This window comes from Poromitra crassiceps, assembly GCF_964638095.1.
Source record: "Poromitra crassiceps genome assembly, chromosome: 10".
Classification (NCBI taxonomy): Eukaryota; Metazoa; Chordata; class Actinopteri; order Beryciformes; family Melamphaidae; genus Poromitra; species Poromitra crassiceps.
In genome coordinates, this window is record NC_139631.1 from 19442083 (window position 1) to 19455987 (window position 13905).

The following is a 13905-nucleotide window of genomic DNA, read 5'->3' on the forward strand; positions in this document are numbered from 1 at the left end:
CCCACTAGGCTGGGAACCAGTTGTCTGACGTCACACAACAATGGCCGCAACATGGAGTATGTAGTCCAAAGTATTAAGTGCCTTAATAAAATGTATAATAGAGTCTGTTACATTATGTGTCATTGCTGCTCCTCATTTTCATTTAAATATGTAAGGATGGTGCTCTACTCGTTGTTAAGCTGTCTTGCTATTTGCCAAACAAAAAAAAGTTTGTCGCGGTCCGCCATGTTTCTTGGTTGCGTTTTGCCTTTGTGCTCTGGAATGCTTTGAAGGTGGGGGGTGGGACTTTTCCACTGGGAAACACCCACGTCCCAGGTGTCTGGTACTGTCCATGTCTGGAAGGCAGCATAAGACCTCACAAAAGTTCCAGGAAGTAAAGTTATCTGGACTGTCGAGTTGCAGCAAAATGGACCGTTTGTGATGTACTTAGAAAGGGACAGACGTTTAAATAATCAAATTGTATATTATCAGCTTTATCCTTTATTTTATGTTTTTAAACGTCCTTGCTATTTTGGACCTCCGCTGGCGCCACTCTCTTAATAGATTGCTCTGGGTTGGCTGCATCATTACGCACTTGCGCAGTTCAATGTTATGATTTTATGCTAAGTTGCTAACGTCAAGTAGCTTCTGGAGACATGTCTGCCTCCTTGATGCGAGCGACCGTCCGAGCGGTCAGTAAACGAAAGATATTGGCAACTAGAGCTGCTTTGACACTGGTAAGTTGTTAGTCGTAATTGTGAACGTACTTAAAATGCAGTTTCGCCAGTCGCTACGTGACTTTAACATTTTCATCCATTACCGGATGTTATGCAAGTGAACGTAAAGCGTAGCAAAGTTAGCTAACTGCTCTTGGTAATGATATAACGGTCGTTAGCCTGATGATGGCCTTGGTCGTCATCTCAGTAACGTTAAATGTAACGCTAATTGTCACATCAAACGACTTCTGCATTTGCTAATTTACATGTCGTTCGGTCATGTTACATTGAATATAAATAACGTTACGCTACTATCTGCGAGCACTCATGCTACTATCAGGTAGCTTTCTGTTTGCGTATTGCGTAACGTTAGCCATCGGCTAGTTATGGGTGGATCATAAAAAGGGTAGTATAACGTTAGATCAGGGTGACTAGCTTTTCTGACAGTAACGTTACTGTTGTTAGATAATGTCGTGTCTGGTGTGTTTTTTTTTTTTTTTACATTTTACTAAAGACCATATAAAAGACCCAAAGATAACACCGTCCTTACATTCTGATTTAAATGTACCCATCTGTTTTGGAATTGTTCTTATACAGTGAAATTTTAGTCCGTGATACATTCTGAAGTTCATCCAACTCTATCTCATATCAGATTTTGTTTTTAACAGGATTTTTTTTAAATTAATCTTTTGTTTTTACTTGCTAAATACCACATCCACAAGTGGACATTCAATGGTTCTAAACCATTCTTTCCTGTGTTTAAAAAGGATCTCAGTGAATATATGGACTCCATCAAATACTCAAAGAACCCCAAAGCAATTCGAACTGTGTTGCTATATACAACTTATGTGACCTCATGAAGTGCCTTTATTGTATTGTATTTTTTGTTTTTCTTATTTGTATGTATCCCTGAGCCTTGTATTGTAGATGTCGTGGCTGGTGTCCATGACTGATGGGTGCAATAATGTTACATGATATAAACCGTGAAGTGTCAGGCCATATCTATGGGCCATCCCCAAACCCAAGGCAGAGCTGCAGATATTCGCACATTGGGATGATAGGGTCTACATGTAATTTGAGCCATACAACGATACAGATGTTTCACCGAATTGTTGCTAGAACAGTTTGGACCCAAACACATTTCCTGTCACCTATTGTATTAGCAAACACTGCAACAGGAAATAAACAATGGTCAATTAGAATTGTATGACATGTGAAGTTGAAACTCTCTTATAGGTGCTTGCATGTTGATAGCCCTGACTCTCCCTTCTTTGAGTTTCCCAACAGGCATATGAAAGAAAAAGAGTATGATTAAACATGATTGGTGATTGCATATTGGTTAGTATGAGGTTAATTTGGTGCCTATGTTTGTGATGCGTCTAACCTGAATAAGATGGGTCAATGTGATGCTTACACGTGATGTATCACGTTTGTATGTTCACTTTTTTCCCGATTTTCCCCAATATTTTCTTCACAATTGTACTTGGCCAATTTCCCCCCCTGCTGCCTTGGTCGCTGCTCCATCCTCTGCCGATCTGGTGAGAGCCGAGAGTAGCACCATGCTTCCTCCGCGACATGCACAGTAGCCAGCCGCTTCACCGGTAGGACGTAGCACGTGGGAGGATGACGCTATTCCCACCAGTTCCCTTCCACCCAGAACAGGCGCCCTGACCGATCAGAGGAGGTGCTATTGCAGTGAACAGGACAAATACCCTCAATCCGGCTTCCCTCCCGCACACACCAGGCAATCATGCCTGTATGGACGCCCGACCAAGCCGGAGGTAACACGAGGATGCGAACCTGCGCCCCTCGCGTTGGTAGGCAGGGAATCTACCGCTACACTACCCGGACGCCCCAACTTCAATATGATTGCATGTGGAAATAAAGGTTAGTGGAGAAAGAGGAGAAAAAATGAAATGCCCATCCCTAAGGACCCCCAAGTGTAGCTTTGATGTCTTAAAAGAGCTTGATTCACTGTTTACACTAACAATTTATAACAAAACCATGCCAGAGGTTTTTGAATATTGGGATGTAGCCTACATTTAGCGTAAGCAAGCACAGATGCACACATGCGGATGATCACATAAGGGATTAATTCCAGCCTGGCTGCTGTAATTTAAATCAGCCTCCTAAATGCCTCTACAACATCATGACTGTCCAATTTCTACGCTCCCTCTAACCAAGTACAATAGGAACCACAGAACTGCACAACATAGGTACCTTCTGATTTCAGACCTGTTGAACTCCTGAACTATCAGCCTCCACAGCGGTGATTTAGGGTGCTTTCTCACTGGGAACGATTGCTTTCGTTCCGTTCCACGCCCGGGCACGATTACCCCTCCTCCCCTCTCCCCCACTGGTCAGCTTTCACATTACAATATTTCTTCTGCACTCGGGAACGGAACAGAGTGCACTTGCGTCATCACCTACGCCCTGGAGTGTATCCTCGCCCGTGTGTTGTCTATGTGGTTCGGAACGGTTGCCGTTCACATTCGCAAGTGTTCCATTCCTGGGCACGCCCGGACCACGTTTTCAAGGGGATCCTGTCACGGTTCCCCGTAGCGCGCCCGGGCGCAGAATGCAACGTTCAAACTCATCAAACGTTGCGACTGGGGTCAATTTGGGGACAAGTGTGCTCGGGAACGGTACCGGGGTGCCAGTGAGAAAGCACCCTTAATGCTTTACTGTATCTAGCACAGGTAATAGAGTACCGCAGGGATGAGTCAGGACATATTTTTGTAGGCTTACCCAGAAGTCCCTGCACTGCTGGTTCATAGGTGGAAAAGGCAATGGCATTTATATATGGGAGTTTCAGTTAAATGCATGGCATAAGGTCTGTGGTTAACAAAAGTTTATAAAACAGCAAAGTTTGTGTTCAGCAAGATAATCTTCACAAAAAGAACACTGTTATGACTTTTGAAGCGTAAATGCATTTGTTTGTATGTGATTTTCAGAAAACACTTGAAAAGTTATTGTCTGTGATTCTGTCTTGGAATGTGATCAATGGCTCAACCAAAACTTTATTGATATTATCTACCAGGAAGCTTAGGGCTGTTCCGTCATTGATTTGAGAAGTCAGCCAGACACAGCCTTATTCAGGGTATCTGCGGGATCTTGAAAAGTATTCAAAGTTGATAAATCAATTTAGCATTGTGTTAAATGAGCTTATGATATTGTCTCATATCGATCGCAGACGCCAGATTTTAATCAAAATCATATTGTGGCAGACTTTGTGATATCAGCCAATATTGTATTATTGTCCAAATAATCTATATAAAATCGTATCATGATGAAACTTTACACCCCTATTGCTGATGTGATGAAAGTGGCGGTGAGGTCTTAAAATATATTGAAAAGGTCTTAAAACAGGCCTTGAAAGGTATTGAATTTAACTTCAGGATTCCTGCATATACTCTTGTTATTGTGTATATATCATGATCATGTTAAGCATCCTGGCTCTTGGTGTGTGAGTGTTAACTTTTTTTTTTCCTCTTCCTACACCTTTCTCTTCAGACTCCAGCAGCTGTGAACAGGATCAGGACGCTGCTGTATGATAAGCCTGAATATGTGAGTGATTAATCCAGCCAATATTCCTTAATAAAACTTCAAGCTGCCCTCAGTCATCCCTGCGCTTAATGTGTAATTGTTGATTTGTTGATATCTCAGCAATAATGCGGCTAACGTTATCCCTGCAGCTAAGCTAGTACGGAGGGAATACTGTTTAGGGCATACAGTAACTTGCGCTGCTTTTTCCGGGCGTATCTGATAACGCGCGAACGTTGAGCTGACTGGAGGGGGGCTTGAAGGACTACATTGGTTGGTGGAAGGGCGATTATTTGTTATCGATGTTGCATTTTTATAAGCCCTGTGAGACTGTGATTGACAGTGATCTTACAACAGCTAAGAGGTGTTTGCATGCCTTAGTGTCAGATCACTGCGAACCACAGCCTCTTGGGGCTTATTGCTTAATTAGTGAATAAGATTTATAGAGGTAATATATTTTGTGAATATAAGCTCTGATCTGTCTCTCGAGAGATTAGTTCAGTGTCATTATGAGGCTTCCCGGCTGGCTGTGGTCCAGTAAACTGTGGGGAATACCATGTGAAAGTGACTGAAGAAATTCACCTCTAACTCATCTTTCTCCACTGCATTTCCCACCTCTCTTGCTTGTATATTATGGCAAAACGAATAAAACTGTAACTCTGGTGGGTAAAGGATGAGTTGGACTAAATGCTAGCATGTCTCTGACTGTCCAGATTGGTATGAAGGTGGGGGTGAGGACGCGCGGTTGCAATGGTCTGACGTACACACTGGACTACACCAAGGAGAAGGGCACAGCTGACGAGGAAGTGCTGCAGGATGGTGAGTCATGCCAATATAAGAAAGGTCCTACATCAGAATTACAACTTCATGTTGATGTAGTTGATCATGGAAAGCTTAGCAGCAAGTATTTGGTTTAATGGTTTTAAGTTTATTGTTGCACTGAGTATTAATGCTGATGCTAATACTGTCTGTAGTAGCTTCTTCCCTCTCTGTTGTGATGTGTGCCGTTTCTGCTAGGTGAGCAGTGGTGAAATCTTAAGTGCAGCAGTTTGTCCTTATATCAGACTTTCCCTCAAGTATCTTAAATGTTTTTTGATAGAAAAAATGTTTGATGGGCGTCCGGGTAGTGTAGCGGTAGATTCCCTGCCTACCAACACGAGGGTCGCAGGTTCACGCCCCCGTGTTACCTCCGGCTTGGTCGGGCATCCATACAGGCACGATTGGCTGTGTCTGTGGGTGGGAAGCCGGTTTCGGGGTATGTGTCCTGGTCGCTGCACTAGTGCCTCCTCTGGTCGGTCAGGGTGCCTGTGCTACGTCCTGCCGGTGAAGCTCCCCGCTGTCAGGTGAAAAGAAGCGGCTGGCAACTGCACGTGTCAAAGGAAGCATGGTGCTAGTCTACGGCTCTCTCCAGATCGGCACAGGGTGCAGCATCGACCAGGGCAGCAGGGGGGAAATTGGCCAAGTACAATTGGGGAGAAAATGGGGGGAAATCAGAAAAAAAAAAGTTTGATAATTGCATTTTGAAAAATGTAACTAATTGTAAATACATTGTGTTATTGATCTTTTTTTTTTAATCTAATTTTAACTTTGAGTTGTGATTTAGACTTGAAGTTCCAATACTTGGGCTGAATATTGATGCGAAGGTCAACATGATGCCCATGTAGTGACAACACTGCTATGGTGACTCTCTTGCAGGTGTGAGAGTGTTCATTGAGAAGAAGGCTCAGCTAACCCTTCTCGGAACTGAGATGGACTATGTGGACTCAAAACTGTCCAGCGAATTTGTCTTCAACAATCCCAACATCAAGGGCACGTGTGGTTGTGGAGAGAGCTTCAATATCTGAGTATTGCAGAGCCTCTGTCCTCCTGCACCCTCCCTGGTCCAAACCCCGTCTCTTCCCTGATGCCCACGAATAAAGACTGCATGTTGATGAGGGATTCGGACATGAGGAATTCTCTGGGATGTGGACGTGCCTGTGCTCCTACTGTTGCTCTTCCTGCAAACTACACATAACTCACAACTCACAATGCCCAAGTAAGCATGCTCACGCTTAGAGGAGGGCTTTTACTACCTTCTTTAATACTCCGCATCACCTCACCGCAATCATTTTCAGCTTCCTACCCAAACGTGTCTGAAGTGCTTTTTCTTGCAGCCCAAATGGCTGACATCCTCTAGTGTTCCGCATCTAAACACATAAACCTGATCCTGGACCTTAGAAGGACCTCGGTTAGTTTTGCTTAGTGTTTTTAATTTAGTAAATAGCTACCATGCGACAAATATGGCCACTATTTAGAGAATTTACTTCATATCAAACCATGATGAAGTAGTATAAAATGGCCAAAGTTGAGGCCCCCTGAAGCTGAGTCTTGATCAAGCTGAAGTGGGAAAAGCTAAGCGAGTGAAACATGTATTAAGTATTTTGTGTTTTTATGTTTGCATCTATCCACCAAAATCCAAAGATGTTCTGATCAACGTCATCAACTGTTTGTAAAACCACACATTACAATGTCCCATTATACAGTGTCACGTACCAGCAGTGTGCAAAAGTGCAAGAGTTCCTGAGTGTCTTGAAACTGGTTTTAGCAGTTTGTATATTCTTTGTTTGAAAAGGAAAGCGTATATATGTGTGTGTGTGTATTTAAAGAATGTAAATCTCCCTTAAACCGCAGCATAACGCACAAAACTTGTATCCCTCACATATAGTAAGTATATATGAGGTTTGTTTGTTTCTTTTTGCTCAGTCAAAGCCAGAAAATGACTGTTTGTTTGTATAGACTGTGTCCAGATTTGTAACTTGTGCAATATGTCTGTGTACAGATAATATGACATCTAGAATAAATAGCTTGATCAAGCAATTTGAAGCTACAGTATGAGTGACCACTGATTTGTGTCCATGGGTGGAAATGTGAAAACACTAGGCTAGAACAACAGAAAATTAATTATATCCTATTTGGATGTAGGCATGTAGCCCACTTGTCTGCATTTGGCAAAATTAGTTTGCTTTATAGTAGAGTTTCAAGATTCAAGATCTTGAATCTTGAAAGTGTGTACAGAAAAGAGTAATTAAGTACAATTGTTGAGGGTGTGTGGGTGTGTGTGTGTGTGTCAACAATACATTGTTTAGTTACACTTGTTTTCCTTTATAATATAACTGGTACCACTACAGGGTGACTATTACATCATAATGAAATCTAACTGTCAATGAGATAGAGTTAATGTGGCTGCTAGCACATAATGGCCAGGACTTGCTCATTTTCTTTCTACCCTGTTGTGAATCTCAGGTTTTAGTTCTTCATACCCAGCACCTCGAGGGACTCGAACCCTACATGAGGTCATATCGAGTTCTCAGCTGTTTTGACTTTTGCCTCAGGTTTGTTTGAGTCTTTGAGATTGACCCAGGAGAATTTGGGATTTATTTACTTTATTTATTGCATCACCCTTCCCCGCTTCACTTGATTTTCAAGGTCTTTTGGATAATGGAAAATCAAAAGGAGAGACGTGTTTTGACTGGTATGAAAATAGGAACTAGTCTGATATATACAGTGTGAATGTCCTTGGCATCAACTCATAAGTTTTTTTTAATTATGCAGACAGACCGTCAAGCTGACTGTGGCACCGGCACAAACACAGACTGTCAGCCTGACAGTGACACCGGCACAAAGACATGGTAACACTTTACAATAAGGTACACAAATAATATAGTAGTTACTAGTAAACTAATGAGAAACTAACTTTTAGTTAATGGTTAGCTAATGGCCTTTAATGATTAGTTAAAGTCAGTTCTGAGTATAGTAGTAGTTAAGCATTAGTTAATGATTAGTTAAAGTCAGTTCTGAGTATAGTTAAGCATTAGTTAATCATTAATGATTAGTTAAAGTCAGTTCTGAGTATAGTAATTATTGATTAGTTAAAGTCACATTGTGAGTATAGTAGTTAATCATTAGTTAATGATTAGTTGTCAGTTCCTTAGTAGAGTAATTACTCATTAGTTAATTGTTAGTTAATGGTCAGTTTGTGGTTAATCATTACTTAATTATTACCTTTCCATTAGTTACTCTTTTTGTGTACCCTAATATAAAGTCAAACATCTATACTATACTATGACCTGCAGCGCACAGGTCGTAGACCTGGTGAGACGAGGGAGGAACCCGGCCGGGTGGCAACCCACAGAGCTCGGTCCCTCTACGTACCAGAGCTCTCTCCCTCCCCCGGTCCCGGCAGAGTAGTTCCGGAGCAGCGGATTGAGTGGCCCTGACCGCATGACCACCTTCGACCCTCCCTATAGGGCTGACCGTGGGTAGCTACTGGGACGTAAGTTGGGGCTTGGCCAGCCCCGGCTGGGTCACCTGGGCGAGGGTGTATGATGTTGCGAGACCCGAAACATCCTATGACCCCAGGGTACATCACTGAGGATACGTCCCAGTTATGCATCCATGCGATGTTTTTTCTTTCTTTATTAGTTAGCCTGGCCTAGCCAGTGACTCATAGGAATAGACTATGTGACAACCAGGAAAGACTGGTGACTACTGGAGAGTCAGTTGACAGCCGGAACAGGGACGGCACCCGGGTAGCAGTATGGGTTAGCTCCCCAGCCTGCGTCTTCCGTGAGGAAGAAGCCCAAAAACCCACGAGAGGCCTTTTAGGAGGGCCATTCAAGCCGCAAGTGGAGACTGCAGTACCACCAAGTACTGGTACTGCATGGTGTCCACTAAGATACCATCACCTCGGAATGAGATGTTTGGAGCGGGGGAGTCTGGTGCAGCGCACAGGTCGTAGACCTGGTGAGACGAGGGAGGAACCCGGCCGGGTGGCAACCCACAGAGCTCGGTCCCTCTACGTACCAGAGCTCTCTCCCTCCCCCGGTCCCGGCAGAGTAGTTCCGGAGCAGCGGATTGAGTGGCCCTGACCGCATGACCACCTTCGACCCTCCCTATAGGGCTGACCGTGGGTAGCTACTGGGACGTAAGTTGGGGCTTGGCCAGCCCCGGCTGGGTCACCTGGGCGAGGGTGTATGATGTTGCGAGACCCGAAACATCCTATGACCCCAGGGTACATCACTGAGGATACGTCCCAGTTATGCATCCATGCGATGTTTTTTCTTTCTCTAATACCTAACAAATAAATTAATCTTTGCTGGAAAAGTCTGGCAAGTGAGACTAATAAATTCAAGACTTGTTCCGGGTGAGATTTGAACCCTCGGCCCAATTTGTGCTTGGGCCGACTTGTGCATATGTGCTTTTCCCAAAAGCACAGATGGTTTACATTTCTTTTTCAATTTTCTATACAATATGAACAGTTAAAATCCTGCCTAGTTATCATTTTGATGATTATTGTTGATTCTCTTTTGTAAAAGAGAAACAAACAACTCCCTCATCCTCAAGCGCTCCACTTGCGTCAAGCTGTGCAACAACTGGCAAGGTTTGCTACATGTAGCTTTGTAGCCATGGCAATAAAGGATGTAATGACAGCCTTAGGAATGGTTTGGTACTGCCAGAAGTGGAGACTGGAGAGAGGTCACGCTGTGCTGTCACCATGACCCTCATCATCCTCCATGTTTACCAATTCAGCCCCTCTCTCTTCCCAGTCTGCTGGAGTGAACCTCAAGCCAGCTGCACTTCAATCACACTGAGTCCTGGTAAATTACAGCAGATGATGAGGATCATTAGTCTTCCCCCCTCTCTTTCTCTTTCTCTCTCTCCCTCACACACAGACACACACATACACACACACACACACACACACACACACACACACACACACACACACACACACACACAGTAAATAGCAGAAACCACTTGGTGGTTATACCACCCCCCCCCCCCCCCCCTACCTGAGCTGTGATGGTCTATAACAGCTTTCAGCTCAGAGCAGCAGAGACAGAGCAGCAGTCTGTCTGGACCACTGACCAACACGGGACGGACATTTGTCTCAAGAGCAGAGAGAAGAACACTGCAGGGACAAAAACAAACAGGTAACTGAAGCTTATTATCTTTGATGGGGACAAATTCAAAGAAAACAGCAAAGCTTTGATGATGTACTCGGTTTCCTGTCTTTTTGACTTGCTCAAGTAAAGCAATGTGTTTTTGATTGATCAAATGTGATTAAAGCCAAATTAAGTTGAATAATTGCAATAATAATGTGCACTAAGGCTAAAATGCAAAAAATATGAAAATAATTACGTGCATTGACTGAATCAAAATTTTGTTTTTGTTTCTCTTATTAGGAATTGTCAGGATAGCTAGATCGATAGATAATAAATAGTTGGACAGACAGACAGATAGATAGATAGATAGATAGATAGATAGATAGATAGATAGATAGATGAGGGTAGTCATACACCAAAGTAAAAGTTATGTCAATAATTAACTATGGGAAAATAACTAGACAACACAAACTACATTAAACAAATAACAGAACAAAAGGTGAGGAGGGAGAGACTGAAATTACCCTTTTTCACAGCAGCCATTTTGTGTCTCAAAGGCAGGGTAAACACAGGTCCAACCAAAACATTGAGGGTTTCCAACTTGTTGCAGTGCTGCAGCCCTCATTAATGTTTTGGTTGCGCATGTGTTTACCCTGCCTTTTAGACACAAAATGGCTGCTGTGCAAAAGGTGCATGGTCTGGATCTTCTTAAGCCCAATGAGTGCACCGGGCCCAGGTGTACCCAATCAGCCTAACGACCCCAACACCAGGCTCCTGCAAGACAGGGCCAGGAGAGTGGGACGGTCGTCACACTTTTAGATGATTTATAACAAGTGTATGAAACCCATGACCAAAATAGCCATACATTTTCATTGTGTTATTAACCCCCTCAAGGACCCCTGGCGGGCCCCGGACCCCACTTTGAGAACCACTGAGATTACATGCATAGATGTAGCATTTTCTGACCATACTGTATTAACATTGTCTGAAGTACTACCTCTTTAAGATCTGTGTCACAGAACCATATGCTGCAGGACTAGACAAGGTGACCCTGATTTGTCACGATGACGGCGACCTCGCCAGCCAATCCCCTTCCAGACTGTGGGTCTGTCTGCAACCAGTCAGTGGGTCTGGAGGTCCAGGGGCCTCCGGTGCTGCTGGATGCCTGGCTGGTGCCCACCTTCTTCGGCCTCATCATGCTGGTCGGCCTGCTGGGGAACTCGCTGGTCATCCATGTGATCACCAAGCACCAGCAGATGAAGACCGTCACCAACTTTTACATAGGTAACATTTCTCATTCCTGTGGCAACTTAGACACGTCAAGTTCAGCTCTTCTTCTGTGGTAACTTAGACACATCAAGTTCAGCTCTTCTTCTGTGGCATCTTAGACACATCAAGTTCAGCTCTTCTTCTGTGGCATCTTAGACATGTCAAGTTCAGCTCTTCTTTGGGCACCTTTGAGTCTGTACCTGGGTTGTGCGCATGTACTATGCCAGTGGTCAGAGGACTGCAGAGATTACTCTTCTATAACAGTGTGCTTTGCACCATTTATTTCTCTATAAAAGTAATGTTATTTAATGTAATGTTGGCTAGGTCTCCCAAAAACTAAATGTAATTTCAGTTGTACTTAAATACTCTCCTTTGCATATACACTAGAGTCAAAAGGTTTGACACCATTTTTTTTTTTTTTTTTTTTTTACCATTTAGAATAATAGTAAAGACAACAAAACTAATAAAATAACACAAATGACCACAAAAGTCAAAAAATCAAAGCTATCTTATATTTTAGATTCTTTAAAGTAGCTGCCCTGACTTCATGACATTTGTCATGACATTTATATTATTTTGAAGCAGAGGGGGCCAAGATTGACCAGCGGGGGGCCGCCACTGCTAAAATGTAGAGGAAACCCTGGTTGAGTCATCGACCGTGTAATCCTGCAGATATTTGCCCCTTTCAAATCTAATATTAACTCATCACAAAAAAAAGATGTAGCCTACATGTGGAATTGCAGTGTGTCTCTGTGTTTAGGAACTACTCTCTAATTATTAATTAGTATAATTACTCTAGGCATCTGTTCTCTTGCAGTAAACCTGGCTACTACCGACATCCTGTTTCTGGTGTGCTGTGTGCCCTTCACAGCCACGCTCTACCCTCTGCCCAGCTGGCTCTTTGGAGACTTTATGTGCCGACTGGTGAACTACCTTCAGCAAGTGAGATGATAGCATTTGCATGCCCACACGCACGCACGCACGCACGCACGCGCACGCACACGCGCGGGCGTGCACACACACACACACACACACACACACACACACACACACACACACACACACACACACACACACACACCAACTCTTTGTATAGGCCTGGAAATGATTCTAGTAACACAATATCATAGTTTGCACAAGAAACACATTAGTCCATCTCTGTCAGACAGTCATGTGAGAGTGTGTGTGTGTGTGCGCGCGTGTGTGTGTGTGTGTGTGTGTGTGTGTGTGTGTCTGTGTGTGTGTTCCAGGTGACTGCCCAGGCAACTTGTATCACTCTGTCAGCCATGAGTGTGGACCGGTGCTATGTGACGGTCTACCCTCTGCAGTCACTCCGCCACCGCACCCCTCGCATGGCCCTGGCCATCTCCATATCTATCTGGATAGGTAACACACACACACACACACACACACACACACACACACACACACACACACACACACACATAGTGGCAATGAGACAGTGGTAATGACATAACTAATGCGATAACTTTCAATAACCATCACCAGGATGTGTCAAAAATACATATTGTTGGTAGTCATGCAACAGCTCAATATAATTATAATCTGCTAATCTGTGGCACTCCTATGGAGCAATTGATACCATTGGTAACTACTATAAGTGCACTTGGGGAGCGCAGACCACCGCCAAGGCCAACAGTCCATTCCACTATGATATGCAAATTGTGTGAGTCGGATCAGAACCCTAACCCTGAAACGCCCACATCCCCCAGCCACTCCCTACCGACCCCTCGAACCCCTGACTCTCTCTGACCTTCCTATCCCTAGCTACTGCCCCTTTTCCCTAGCCCTGCCCCTTTCCTGACCACGCCCCCTCCCACCACTCAGATACACCTAGCCAACCACCCCTAGAACCCCGGCTCTCTATGACCTCCCTATCCTTAGCCTTCCATAGCCCCGCCCCCTTCCAGGACCTGAATCGGATCGGATCGGCTCCGAAATGTAATGGATTCTTCCTTGGCCCATGCTACACCCATCTACCAATGTAATGTAATGAAAATCAGCCCTGTAGTTTTTCCGTAATCCTGCTAAACAGACAGAGAAGCGGCACCGAAAACAGAACCTCCTTGTCAGAGGTAATGTCATGGTGTCCCTGCTAGTGGTTGGTCATTATGATTAACATGATTTTAATGCCAATTGTCAGACTATCTCCGTTTCGCGCTGTACCAACGCAGGAGAGAGTCTGGCTCCTCTGACTCTCACTCTGGTATACCAGGAAAAAAGGCTCTGTTATTTCCACCGAACGTACCAAGCAGGCCTGCTTTATTGCACAATCCAAATCTTTATCAAAACTTGCCATCAGCATGTAGTAGTAGTTGTTGTTGTTGTTGTTGTGTCACAGCAGCGGAGGCATTTGAGAGTGACATGCAGGGAGTGGAAAGGGATTTCCCTTCGCTCTGACTGAAATGGTCAGAGCCAATCACAGAGCTTAGACCCGCAGCCTGCTTCCAGTG

At 44.0% G+C, this 13905-nt stretch overlaps 2 protein-coding genes across 3 annotated transcripts in view; both read left to right on the forward strand.

Annotated features, from left to right (window-relative positions):
- The first annotated feature begins 614 nt into the window (after positions 1-614).
- Positions 615-7086, forward strand: isca1 (iron-sulfur cluster assembly 1). Of its 2 annotated transcripts, XM_083644925.1 has the most exons (5): positions 629-716; positions 1983-2033; positions 4209-4262; positions 4952-5057; positions 5934-7086. In XM_083644925.1, the coding sequence occupies exons 2-5, from the start codon at positions 2013-2015 to the stop codon at positions 6080-6082; spliced, it is 330 nt and encodes a 109-aa protein (XP_083501051.1). In that variant the 5' UTR covers positions 629-716; positions 1983-2012; the 3' UTR covers positions 6083-7086. The 2 variants fall into 2 exon arrangements, with proteins under 2 accessions (XP_083501050.1, XP_083501051.1); XM_083644924.1 differs by lacking the exon at positions 1983-2033 and having other exon boundaries at positions 615-716.
- A 4140-nt stretch (positions 7087-11226) lies between these two features.
- kiss1rb (KISS1 receptor b) overlaps positions 11227-13905 on the forward strand; it is a gene marked incomplete at both ends in the record, with an annotated part of 4624 nt that continues 1945 nt past the window's right edge. Inside the window, 3 exons of the mRNA XM_083645314.1 lie at positions 11227-11446; positions 12249-12373; positions 12682-12817. Coding sequence (XP_083501440.1) covers positions 11227-11446; positions 12249-12373; positions 12682-12817 — 481 coding nt within the window. The remainder of the gene's footprint in view (positions 11447-12248; positions 12374-12681; positions 12818-13905) is intronic.

Bases quoted from the DNA above. Each gene is read 5' to 3' on its own strand.
- isca1 (XM_083644924.1), top strand. From the start codon at position 636: ATGTCTGCCTCCTTGATGCGAGCGACCGTCCGAGCGGTCAGTAAACGA. The intron at 717-4,208 runs GTAAGTTGTTAG...CTTTCTCTTCAG, and splicing joins CTAGAGCTGCTTTGACACTG to ACTCCAGCAGCTGTGAACAG. The intron at 4,263-4,951 runs GTGAGTGATTAA...CTGACTGTCCAG, and splicing joins TGTATGATAAGCCTGAATAT to ATTGGTATGAAGGTGGGGGT.